At 38.5% G+C, this 13,787-nt stretch overlaps 1 protein-coding gene across 3 annotated transcripts in view; it reads right to left on the minus strand.

The window, feature by feature from the left end:
• Nucleotides 1–10,445: 10,445 nt before the first annotated feature.
• Nucleotides 10,446–13,787, minus strand: part of Pak1 (p21 (RAC1) activated kinase 1) — a 147,781-nt gene continuing 144,439 nt past the window's right edge. For all 3 annotated transcript variants that reach the window (XM_077797632.1, XM_026387269.2, XM_026387267.2), the window contains exon 15: nt 10,446–11,704. In XM_077797632.1, coding sequence (XP_077653758.1) covers nt 11,618–11,704 — 87 coding nt within the window. In that variant the 3' untranslated portion in view covers nt 10,446–11,617. The remainder of the gene's footprint in view (nt 11,705–13,787) is intronic.

Consider the following 13,787-nt stretch of genomic DNA (forward strand, 5'->3'; position numbering starts at 1 on the left):
AATTACCTTTTTTAAAAAACTATTTTATCTTGGCTTTTTTTTTAAGCCTGTTTCAAATATTTGAAGGGCCACAAATAGGCCAGTTTTAGATTATGTTTGTTTAATCTTTGACTACGATGTTTCTTTTAACTTTTACCTCATTCCTGAACTGTAGATCACTATATCCGATTTCCGGTTAGTTGTCTCCATCTTCATGTCCAGCTATGGACACCTGGAACTCAATGAACTTTAGCTTAAATTCATTATATTTCCTTTCAAACCTGTTCTATCTCCTGTGGCTCCAAATCACTAAGTGACAAGGTCGGAAATAAGTGTCATCTTCTTGACCTTTCCCTTTCTGTTGTAATCTCTTCTCTCTCTCTGAGATCCTGACCGAACTTTGCCTATTATAATACTTCCTATCCATTTCTCCTAATCATTCCATCATTCTCTTATTGCATTTCAATGCCCTCTAGGCCCCTAAACATCTCCATGCATACCAGTCAGTTTGGTACTGCTATATTGTGGTAGTTACTCCAGCAAACTTCCAAAGAATCTCACTGCTTCCGGTTTACCTCTCCCAAACTCTTTGAAAGAGCCACTGTCCTCTTTTAAAAATGCAGATCTGACTGTGCTTAAACTCCATACAACAGTTTTAAAAGTTTTTTAAATGTTTAAGCTTCTTGCCCGCCCCCTCCCACTAATACTAGAACTCCAGCAAAACCAAACCTCTTGTACTACTTTCCCTACGCTATATACATCTTTATTCATGCTGTCCCGACTGGCAGACTTACCCACTTCCCACTCACAATTTTTACCTGGCTAACTGGTTGTGAGTGAGCTATGCCATTAACATAGACCAAACATGCTCGTGTCTTCCCACAATGTTAGAATTTATTTAATAATAATAAATTCACAAGCTATACATCTTTTAGAGACTGCAGTTCACCAAATACTTGTGAGTCCGCAGATAGTCATTGAAAGGAAAGTGACCACAACACTCAGAGCGACCAAGAGATCTTTATTGCAGTAGTGCAACAGAGGAGAAAGAGAGAGGCAGAGAGAGAGAGAGAGGAAAAAGAGAGCAAGAGAGAGCAAAAGCAAGAGAAGAGAGATCAAGAGAAGAAAGAGAGCAAGAGCAAGAGGGGCCTGCCAGGAGGGAGTTTTTTTAGCCCAAATGTAATGGAGTCTCTGGGTCTGCAAGCTGCCTTGTTGGTGTACAGTGATTTGATTATACAGTAGTTTCTAAGGGTGTCATCTTCTGTCTTCAGGCAGATGAGGCAGGGGTCAGATGTGGATTTCTGTTGTACCAGACCAATAGGGTTTGAGTGTTCAGCCTTGAGTGGGGTTGAGTGTTCAGACTTGATGCAAACAGGTGATAAAAGACTAGACAGAGGGGGTTTGAGTGCATGGGTTACCCTGCAGCCAACATTTGTTCAACCTACCCTGCAGACAACTTAGTTCAGCCTGTCCTGCACCTAACAGTCATAAGCTGGGCAATTACAAGTTCTTTTATTCCATCCAATTTAAACTACTAATGTCTATAACACTCAAGTCACATATCACACCTTCACAATTATATATATGATACATATTTTTATATAAATATAAACATGTATATAATATAAATACACACATAAACATAAACCTATTATATTAAAATATGCATGTGTGTGTGTGTGTGAGAGAGAGAGAGAGAGGTTAAGAAAGGGTTTTAGGAGGCTGAATTGAGAGAACAAAGAAAGAACAGATATGAATGCAAAGAGTCGCTATAGGTGGTCAGAAAAGAATATGAACCAGCTAAAGAACTTGTTCAGGGCACAGAGCTGTCAAAAGAGTGGAACTTATTCTAGGCCAGTGTCCAGATGGACAGCAGTTTCAGAGTGTCAGCTTGAGATATCACCTTGGAGTAAGCCATGCATCCTCATCACAGGCAGGAGAAACGATGCTGAGCTGAAGCCCAGGGACAGAAATGAAGATTCATTGTTATAGAGATTTCCTGGGCAAGTTTCATGAGGAGTAACCAAAAGAAAGGTTCAGTGTGCCACCAAGTCTGGTCTCAAGGTATTCCTCCTTTTATGGATCTTATGTGAGGGGTTTGCTTCCTTTGGTGATCTTGGTGTGTTTGATAAACTCACAGGCTTGGTGTTTCTGATATGGGATTGATGCACCATGCATCTGTGTCTTTCTGATTAATTTAGTACATTCACAGGTACCACAATTAATTTATCAGTCTCTGCTTCATGGTTGTACTAGGCAGATGGTGGTTGTTTACTTGTGCAAATAAGGTGTGGAGTCACTGTATCCCAGCACTTATATACAAAATGGAGTAACTGATGGCAAACTGCTATATAAAATGGAATAACTAGAAGCAGGTCATAGACTGCTCTCCCCAAACTCTTTTATTGGTTTGAGAGCTCAAGAAGCCTTTGGGCATCCCTGTTTCTCACCAGCAGACTCAGTTGTATATCTCCTGCTGTGTTTCCCATATTTCCCTCCAAATAAACCTCCTATTACTGTAATAGCCACATTGATGACAATTACCTATTTTGTCTTGCTGAGGTTTTATAATCTATTTGCTGCTGGCCAGACCACATCTAACTCATCTCTTTATTACTGATGCTTAGTAAAATACTTGACATATATCAGTTAATTGGTTGGTTAAATAAGTGCCCAGAAGCTACAAACCCATCAATCCTTAACTTGAATAAGGTGGTTGGGCTGCATCTTTTCTGACCTCGCAGAATTCTCTAGAGTGTGCTTTCCAGTAACCAGCTGGGAAGATGTGACACTGTACAAAGAGAAAATGGATGACTTGGGTGGGATGATGAGAGTTTAGAGGGAGAAAAACAGATTGAGCCTTGAGGTATTTACCCTCTTCTTCCTAACTCCCATCTGGAATTCTTGCTTTCCCCTTCACACAGCAGTTGGAACCCCGTGAAATTAGGCAGCAATCTCAGGGTTACATAATCTTTTGTTATGTGTAGATTTTCTAAAATTCCAATTCTATTATTATTATTATTATTATTATTATTATTATTTTATACTGGGACTTGAACCCCATGTTGCTCTATCACTGAGCTATACCCCCAGTTCTTTTGTTTTTCTTTTGAAACAGGGTCTCTCTACATTGCCCAGGCTCTAGATTTTGCAATTCATCTCTCTTAGTCTCCTGAGCCACTGGAACTACAGGTGTGTGCCAGAGCACCTGGCTGTTACTACTTCTTGAGAGACATTTTCCCTCATATTTTATCAACAGTGAATAAAATAAACTGAAGTGGTTGTTCCCAGGTTTGAGCAACACAGGTCTGGTCCTATTACTCCTGGTTTTAAAGGTTCACCAACAAGCAAAACAAACCCAAAGCATGTGAACAGAATAGTAAAAAGATCTTACTAAATAAGTTTAATTATAACATTCTTATTTCAATGAATATAAGTATTTAATAAATTTCTGTGGGAGGATTAAAATTTTATGGTTAAAAATCAATAATGAGGGCTGGGGTTGTGGCTCAGTGATAGAGCACTTGCTTAGCATGTGTGAGGCACTGGGTTTGAGTCTCAGCACCACATATAAATAAATAAAGGTCCATCAACAACTAATAAAATATTTTTAAAAAATCAGTAATAAAAATAGAGTTGGGGACTTTATGTGGTTTCATACCACAGATTCCTATTGATAACTGGGAGGGATTTTTTCCCCCTTGAAAGAATTGACTCAATTTATAGATTTTTCATTTATCTAATTAAACTGCCCTTTTGCAGTGAATATTCAAAGTCTGGTTGGCTCTGTCTAATCCTAGGAGAGAGAGAGAGAGAGAGAGAGAGAGAGAGAGAGAGAGAGAGAGAGAGAAAGAGAGAGAGAGAGAAATTAACAAATAAAATTGTGTTACAGAAAACTTAAAAAACTTTTGAAGCTACAAACTGAACGTTTAGACCAATGGTACAGAATAGAGGACACAGAGACTAATCCACAAAGCTACAATTATCTTATATTTGATAAAGGAGCTAAAAGCATGCAATGGAGGAAGGATAGCATCTTCAACAAATGGTGCTGGGAAAACTGGAAATCCATTTGCAACAAAATGAATCTGAATCCCCTCCTCTCGCCATGCACAAAAGTTAACTCAAAGTGGATCAAGGAGCTAGATATCAAATCAGAGACTCTGCGTCTGATAGAAGATAAAGTTGGCTCCGATCTACATATTGTGGGGTCAGGTTCCAAATTCCTTAACAGGACACCCATAGCACAAGAGTTAATAACAAGAATCAATAAATGGGATTTACTTAAACTGAAAAGTTTTTTCTCAGCAAGAGAAACAATAAGAGAGGTAAATAGGGAGCCTACATCATGGGAACAAATTTTTACTCCTTACACCTCAGATAGAGCCCTAATATCCAGAGTATACAAAGAACTCAAAAAATTAAACAATAAGAAAACAAATAACCCAATCAACAAATGGGCCAAAGACCTGAACAGACACTTCTCAGAGGAGGACATACAATCAATCAACAAGTACATGAAAAAATGCTCACCATCTCTAGCAGTCAGAGAAATGCAAATCAAAACCACCCTAAGATACCATCTCACTCCAGTAAGATTGGCAGCCATTATGAAGTCAAACAACAACAAGTGCTGGCGAGGATGTGGGGAAAAGGGTACTCCTGTACATTGCTGGTGGGACTGCAAACTAGTGCGGCCAATTTGGAAAGCAGTTTGGAGATTCCTGGGAAAGCTGGGAATGGATCCACCATTTGACCCAGCCATTGCCCTTCTCGGACTATTCCCTGAAGACCTGAAAAGAGCTTACTACAGGGATACTGCCACATCGATGTTCATAGCGGCACAATTCACAATTGCTAGACTGTGGAACCAACCCAGATGCCCTTCAATAGATGAATGGATAAAAAAAAAAGTGGCATTTATACACCATGGAATATTACGCAGCACTAAAAAATGACAAAATCATGGAATTTGCAGGGAAATGGATGGCACTAGAGCAGATTATGCTTAGTGAAGCTAGCCAATCCCTAAAAAACAAATACCAAATGTCTTCTTTGATATAATGAGAACAACCAAGAACAGAGCAGGGAGGAAGAGCAGGAAGATAAGATCATCATTAAACAGATACACTAGGTGGGAGGGAAAGGGAGAGAAAAGGGAAATTGCATGGTAATGGAGGGAGACCCTCGTTGTTATATAAAATCACACATAAGAGGTTGCGAGGGGAACTGGTAAATAAATAAGGAGAGAAATGAAATACAGTAGATGGGGTTGAGAGAGAAGATGGGAGGGGAGGGGAGGGAGGATAGTAGAGGATAGGAAAGGTAGCAGAATAAAACAGTTACTAATAGGGCATTATGTAAAAATGTGGTTATGTAACAGATGAGATTCTGCAATCTGTATTTGGGGTAAAAATGGGAGTTCATAACCAACTTGAATCTAATGTATGAAACATATGTCAAGAGCTTTGTAATGTTTTGAACAACCAATAAAAAAAAAGAAACCAAAAAAAAAAAAACTCAACGTTTAGGAGTCATTTCTTTAAAAGTCCACCATTCTTCTGTAGAATAGATCCTCTACTTAGTCAAAGAGTTTCCACAAGAGGCAAACAAACTTCAGATAAAGTTTTTTATTTTTTCCTAGTGATTGTTGTTGCACTATTATCTTATTGATAATTCTTTTCTTATACATTTTTTTAGTTGTAGATGGACACAATACCTTTATTTATTCGTTTGTTTGTTTGCTTATTTATTTATTTTTATGTGGTGCCAAGGATCAAACCTAGCGTCTCATGCATGTGAGGCAAGCACTCCAGCACTGAGCTACAATCCCAGCCCCTTATGGATAATTCTACAAACAACACAAAAGAGTTTGCAATCTCTAAGGCTTGTTTCAAATATTTAACACACACATATTCACAGAAACACACAGCCATTGTTATTTAAACATTTAGAGTGGCACATGTTCACCTAGGCCTTTGTGAATAGGCCTTTGTGTACAGGTGTCTCAGCAAAATATTTCAGTAATGTCATAAAACATAACCAATTCCTAACTTCCCTGCAGCCTGAAGTCAAGAAAATAGCTATCCCTACCATTTGTACCTTTCTTGTTACCATAAGAGCAATCTAATTACTCACTGCTTAGACTAAAGAATGAATATAGGGGCTGGGGTTGGGGCTAAGCAGTAGAGTGTTCGCCTACCTCATGCGAGGCCCTGGGTTCAATCCTCAGCACCACATATAAATAAATAAATAAATAAAGGTATTGTGTCCAACTGCAACTAAAAAATAAAAATAAACAAATAAATAAAAAGAATGAATATAGGATCTGGGGTTGTGGCTCAGTGGTAGAGCGTTTGCCTAATATGTGAGAGGCATGGGGTTTGAGCCTCAACACCACATATAAATAAATTAGTTAAATAAATGTATTGTGTTCCTCTACAGTTTAAAAAATATATATTTTTATAAAAGAATGAATATATAGTAAAGGGCTGTTTTAAGTGGCAGTTATCTAAACCTGCAAAATGATAATGTGACATAAAAATGGGTTAAATTTAGGACCTGTAGGTACATATGTTATCTCACTGTCAAGTGCCAGCCCTTGACTTCTCTTTCTTAGAGGCATGCTGAGGCTTAATGCAAGACCATAGTCAGCCATGCAGCAACAGTGAATCAGGCTCAAAGCTTGAATTATTTTTGCTAAATGTACATGGCATTCCTGTTTGACAAATATTCCTTTTATTGAAAGCAGTGAATCTCCTTTAAAACAAAAGTTCATTGAAATTAATACTCTGGCTTTTAATATATCACAAGAAAATTGGAACAACAAATCTGAGATACTAAATACTAATATTAGGCATTTTATCCCTTAGCAACTTTATGGAGGAAAGAAAAGCTCAGTCTTTTGAACAAAGTATTTTCAAGTAGCCTCAGACAGATACAAGTTTTTTTTAACCAATGTTTGATAGGCCAGAAATCAGTATTGGATAAGATATATAAGTACAGCTTAGACTCCCAGTTATTGATTTTTCTATAAGACCCCCTACTTTAGTGCTAGTGAGATTCAATAGTTGGCATAAAGTCTCCTGACAAACCAGTTTATTGTAAGCATTTCAAAACAGGACTGCATTTGCTAAGTTCCAGGAATTGTATTCAATATTTTACATACATTATTTCTTCAGAACCTTAGAGGTAGATACAATTAGTATATTCATTATAGAGATCTGGAAACCTGCAAATAGCTTCTGCAAGGATACACATACTGTGACCGAACCAAAATGAAACAGCCATTTGATTCCAATTATATTATATTACTTGGAAATAAATTAATTCTGCCAACAATTAGCCAGCCTGGAATTGGACTCCAAGCACCATGTAAACACAACCAGCACCCTGATGATACTCTGGGCAGAAAATCCAAGCAAGCCATGGCCAAACTTATAAGAACCGTGGGATAATTTGTAGGGTGTGTTTGTGCGCGCGCACGCGTGCATGTGTATGCGTGTGTGTGTGTGTGTGTGTGTGTGTGTGTGCAGGATGGGAATTGAATCCGAGGCCTTATACATAATTTGTGTTGTTTTAAGTCACAAAGTTAGTAGGAATTGTTACACAGCAATAGAAAACTAATACCCTGGGGATAGATGTATTCAAGACATATGTAGAATCAGACAAGCAGCAATTTTCATGAGGGTTTCTCTTGCCTCTATACACTGCAGGCAGTAAAAGGCACGGAAATGTACTGTGTTAAGCTGCTGGACATGAATAATTTTCTACTGACTAAGTGGTTGTCTAGCTATCCCAGTAAACAGTCATCCCTATAAAGCCTAAATTGTATGTTGGGAAGTCCATAGGACAACCAATACTTGGACAACTCTTAAGATTCTAGAGGGAAAATCATTGATAATTCCTCAGGTTTCATCACACTTATCAGATTACCATCACAACCTCCAAGTGAAGGGGTACAGCCTTTGGACTCTTATCACCCCTTTCTTCTGGATGGACTATACCATCTTCTAGCTTTCTATCTCATACAAATGCAAACCAATTGTAATTTGTCCTTTCAGCAATTGCATGGAGGAACTCCTGTGCTGCTAGGTTTTTTTTCCTCCATAAAACAACAGCAGGGGCATCCATCTCATCACTTTTGACTCATTAATCTAAAAGTCATCATCACCTTAATTGTAAGAGCTGTTAGCTACTTGGTCCCAATTAAGGTTATCTCCTTCACCAGGAGGTAAAGATAAGAAGGTGATGATTAATTTTATGTGTCAACTTGACTGGACCATGGGCTGCCCAGATAGCCCATGTAAGGCATGTAACACAAATTATTTCTGAGTGTTTCCAGAAAAGATTAGCATTTGAATTCGTGGGCTCAATAAAATACATGGCCCTCCAAATGTGGGTGTGCAGCATCCATTCTGTTAAAGTCCTAGATAGAACAAAAAGGCAAAGGAAGATCGATTTGCTTTCTGCCAGGCTGCTTGAGTTGGAACATTCATATGTATTCAGTGCTAATGGTTCTCAGGCCTTCTGAGTCTGCCTGGAACTCATTCCATCAGCTCTCTGTCTTTCAGGCCTCCAAACTATGTGCCCCAACTTTCTAGGTCTCCAGCTTGCAGGGAGAAGATTGTGGAACTTCATCTCCATGATACTTTCTACTAAAGCTCTTTATAAATATGAATTTCACATGGACTACCACTTTAGGCCTTCCAAATCTTTGTTCCTATTTACTGGGAGCAAGCAACATCTTAATAACACTGTGCCATCCAGGTGAAGAAAGTCAGGTAAGGGTCCCATTTGATTGGCTCTGCTCAGGTAAGGTCATATACCATTGTTCACACAAGGGGCTGATCATCAGAAGACAAATTCCACACATCAAGGTTTTTAATTCATTCGGAACTGGTCAGCCTCCCCCTTAATATATACTACCCCCTCATAAGATCCTTTTTCCAAGGTCATTAGTAACCATCACAGAATTCTATGCCAGAAGAGCCAGATGCTAACCCCCACCTAAATCTATTCTGAAGATTCTCAGAAACTTAGTGGAGCTAGTGCTTCAGACTTCTTTACGGTGAAAGTCTCCCAGGCAACTCCAAGACTTAAAAACCTCTATCCTGGAATGCAATGCTGGGTGACCTCCCTCACCCCCTGGTCTGTGTTCTCAGGAACATAACTCTTAAGGTCCTTGGCTTGACAGGTTTCCTACAACCAGTTAGTGATGCACAATCCAAATCCTTAAAGATGACTGGCCAGCTGTCCTGTCTCAAGAGGGATTTTTCCCACCAAGTCTTGGTTCTCTAATTCCTTGGTTTATTTCCACAATACCCCAGTTACTGTACCAATTATTAAATAGATTAGGGCAGCTGATGGAGCAACATATATTCCAGGACTTCTGGAAACATTAGGTTCATTATTGGTGCAATTTTATGGTGACAGGAAAATTATGGTGATAGGAATAGTAGCCAGTGTGTAGAAACTCTGCCTTCTAGGGTAGACACAGTGGTCTAGAAGGCCCCAGATGTCATATTCTGGGACGAGGACTCCAAGCCTTGAGCTGTAGTGATTGTAATTTGCATACCTAGGAAGGACTAACCTCTTCAGTATGATCAGGAGCTGGGATCCAGTTATAGTACCACATGAACAGAACACTGGCTGTGCTACCTTGGAGAAAGAAGTACTTTCTCTAGTGTGATCAGGGATGGGGCTCAAGCTTCACTGTTGTAGTTATGAACAGCCTATGGCTTGATTAGCCACTTAAGAACTCTGCCAGGCTGTCAGCCTTAAGCATTTGGCCCCAGTCAATTTCTGCAAGGTTCTTCAGAGCCTTTGGAGCCAGTCCTCGGAGAATTAGCCTCAGACAAGTTAAAATGTTCACCTCACATATTTACAGCAGCAATAATAAATGAACATTGCTATATACAACTACATCTCTCTTAAATTTGAATGAAAAATGATGTTTGTTTAAAGTTCAAACACTGGCAGAACTAATACATATGGATATGTTAACAGTTTAAAGATGTTAAGAATGTGATTTCACTAAAAAACCAGGTTAGTGATTCTCCCTTGGAGTGGGGACTATAATGAGAAAAGAAATAGCAAGATGCAGACAGTTCTGGGGCACTGATGATGTTCCATTTCTTAATTTGGGTGGTGGATACATATGTGTTTATAATTATTCTTTAAAAAGTACAAATGTTTTTGGCCCATTTTCCTTAATTTATAAGTACCAAGAAGAAAGAATATACATTGAAGTATAGATGGGTAAAAGGGCATCCTATCTGCACCTTACTCTCAAATGGTTCAGGAAGAATAATTATTCATTATTTCATGTACAAAATCAGAAAAGAAAAAAGGAAAAGCAGGAAGAAAGGAAGGCATACTCCAAGTAGAATATTTTCATCTCCTTTTATTGAAGGAAATATAAATTTGTGCTACTGAGGCAGTAGTACCTCAGAGCATGACAAGGTAGTCAGTGGGGCTGACATGACAAGCCACAATGCTGGCCAGGCATCCTACCATAGTGGGAGGACCAAAACCACAATGATTGCAGGAGGTAGCATACATCCCCAACACCCAGTATAAGCATTTCTGTTTGCAGAGAGATTGGCCATGCATCTTAAAAACAGGGTCCCTTTATAGCTGGTAGGATATCATCTTAGGTCATCAAATCCATCCCAAACTAATGTTTAGTCTCAGATTTGCAGACCCTTTCCTTTGACCCAAATATTTAGGCCACCAGAAGATCTGAGTTCCTTTCAGTTCTTTATCCCAGACAGAAAAAGAAGCTGAGTTCTTGAAACATCACATAAATATAGCAGGACAGGTGCTCATGCCCAGCCTTGCTCTAAAAGTAGCTACATTTTTTTTCCTCTTGACTTCTCATTGCTCTCATTCAGCATGTGCCCTAGGAAACTTCTCAGTGTTATAAACAAGGACAGATTGGGGGCAGCAGCCTAGGGGATGCAGGGAATCAAAAGCTGCTACATAGCCAAGGCCATTTCACAAGAAACAGCATGGGGAGCACTACTAAGTCAAGGTCCTCCCAAACAGCTGCTAGAAGCACACACAAAGAAAAACATAGTAGTTCTCCCATGTCAGGATCAGCTGCACCAAAGTCATGGTTCAGGAAGCTGAGCCACTTCATGACCCTGGCAGATTATCAAACCCCATGGCATTCCCAAGCTGTTCTGGTTTTCAAATTCAATGAGGTGTTTGAGCAATTCAGTCACAGAAAAGCAAGCACTAAAGAAATCTTAAGGTTGCAAATTAATAATGTTATCAAACCTTAAATTTATATAGTCAAGAACTAATTGTGAGGGGCAAAAAGTGGGGGTGGTTGAGATTTTGCTATTTAGAAATAGGGGTCTAAGGTTTATTCATGTAAACTCTTTATCATAAAACACTCTCATGTCCAGAAATCAGAAGAAAATCCAATTTAGAAATGGTCATCATCAGAAGTCAACTAATTTAGTTCCCTTCAGTGCTGTACACATGGTTTCCAGGATCAAAATCTTGAGAGCACTAGATCAGGAAATGGGAGAAGCAAGGCAAGGAGAAGAGGGCATCAGGGGTTGGAATTTCTGAAATGAGCATTTATTTCACAGAAGGCTTGGCACAATGAGGCTGGGGTGAACTCGATTTAGTGATTGTTCTTGGTTGCCTCCTTTGCTGCAGCAATCAGTGGAGTGAGGCTGGAGAGGGGCTTGGCAATCTTCAGGAACTGATGCTAGAAAGGAGATAAAGAGCAAAAACCACATTACTATTAACTGTTCTTCCTTAGCATATTACAAGACATAGAGGCAGAGCAAAAACCACATTACTATTAACTGTTCTTCCTTAGCATATTACAAGACATAGAGGCATCCATGTTTATGCAAGGTGCTGCCTGGAGAGCTTCAGATCATCCCCAAATGAAGGTTATCTTTATGAGATAACCACTGTGGAAAACTGGCAGTAACTACCTACACGTAAACATACATCTACCCTATACTCAAGCAATTCCAATCCTAGGCATATTCCTAAGAGAAATGAATTTATGTAACCATCAAAAGGCACATTCAAGCATGTTCAAAGAAGTTTTACTTACAAAAGCCAATAACTAGAAAGAACCAAAATGTTTAAGAGAATGGAAGAATGAAGAGTGCTACACTCATATGATGCTATACAAAAAATCATACAGCAATAAAATGAATGAATAATTTATGAACTGACCACAAAATGAATCCCATAGACATGTTGAGTAAAAAAGGTCAGATACAAACAGTTTTATCTTTTTTTTTTTCCTTTTTGGTGCCAGGGATTGAACTCAGAGGCATTTCACCTCTGTGCTACATCCCTAGCCTTCTTTATTTTTTTATTTTGAGATGGGGTCTTGCTAAGTTGTAAGGATCTCACCAAGTTGCTGAGGCTGACCTCAAGTTTATGATCCTCCTGCCTCTGCCTCCTGAGTGGCTGGGGTTACAGGCACACAGCACCATCCCAACAAGATAATTCATATTAAATGATTTCATTTCTTATTAGATAAGACTAAACAACAGTCATAATGAGAATAATAATTATCTTTGGGAAAGGTATTGACTGATTATGACCTAGTGGTACAATGTAATATTTCATTTTAAAAGCAATACTTTCTCTTTCCACCCTGCCCCCTATGTTGGGGATTGAAACCAGGAGCATTCTATGACTAGGGTACATCCCAGCCCCATTTTTAAAATTAATTAATTAATTAATTAATTAATTTAAATTTTAAGACAGGGTCTCTCTAAGTTTCAAAGACTGACCTTGAACCCTCCTGCCTTAGTCTCCTGAATAGCTGGGATTATAGGCTTGCAATACCATGCCTAGCAGGGTTTTGTTTCTTTGTTTTAAAGAGATAAGGTATCATTATGTTGCTAGGCTGGCCCTGAACTCCTGGGCTCAAGGGATCCTCCTGTTCAGTCTTCCAAGTGGATAGGACTACAGGCATTGTCCATCATGTCTGGCTCAAAATGTTCTATCCTTGAATCCAGTAAGGCTAACTAATTCAGTGATGATTTCAGCATCTTAGTCTTTTCTCAAATCATTTTTACTGTGCTGTGTTTTGGGTCATGCCCTCAGCTTTTAAATAGGACCATTTAGGGGGAACATCATATAAAAACTACATCTACATTTTCAGTAAAACTGTTAATGCAAAACAGTTTTTTATGTAACTCAGAGACTCTTATCTAATTATTTTTAAATTTTATATTTAGTAGGGAAAAAGTTTTGTGTCTTGAGGATGTAGAATGTTTCTTCATTATAAGAAATACAAGGAACTATCAGAATTTCATTTGTTTTTAAAATTTTTTTTAGTTGTAGATGAACACAATACCTTTATTTTGTGAGCACTCTACCACTAAGCTACAACCCCAGCCCCAGATTTCATTTCTGTCCTATCTGCAAAGGAAACTGATAACCTAATGTGATGTTTAACTCAATTATAACATCTCATTGCCACACTTAAACTTAATTCCCTTGCTTAGTCAGACTGTATATGGACATATACATATTCTTTGCTGAAAATTGACTCAAATTCTACAGAGACAAAGATAAGGTATAAAGAAGTACTGAGAAGACATTATTATAACTATGAAAGGAATAGAAGACATTGGTTAAATCATGAAAATATATCATCCTATGTATTTCTTTTCATACATGTGTTCTCACAGAAGAAATAAATGTAAAAATTTCATGATTTAAGAGTCTAAAAGTTTTGTTTTTGAGTACTTACAATCTATACTAGCAAGTTAAAGAACCAGTGTTCTCATATCACATTTTCTACAGCTCTTCTC

The sequence above is a fragment of the Urocitellus parryii genome, chromosome 4 (genome assembly GCF_045843805.1).
Source record: "Urocitellus parryii isolate mUroPar1 chromosome 4, mUroPar1.hap1, whole genome shotgun sequence".
Lineage (NCBI taxonomy): Eukaryota > Metazoa > Chordata > Mammalia > Rodentia > Sciuridae > Urocitellus > Urocitellus parryii.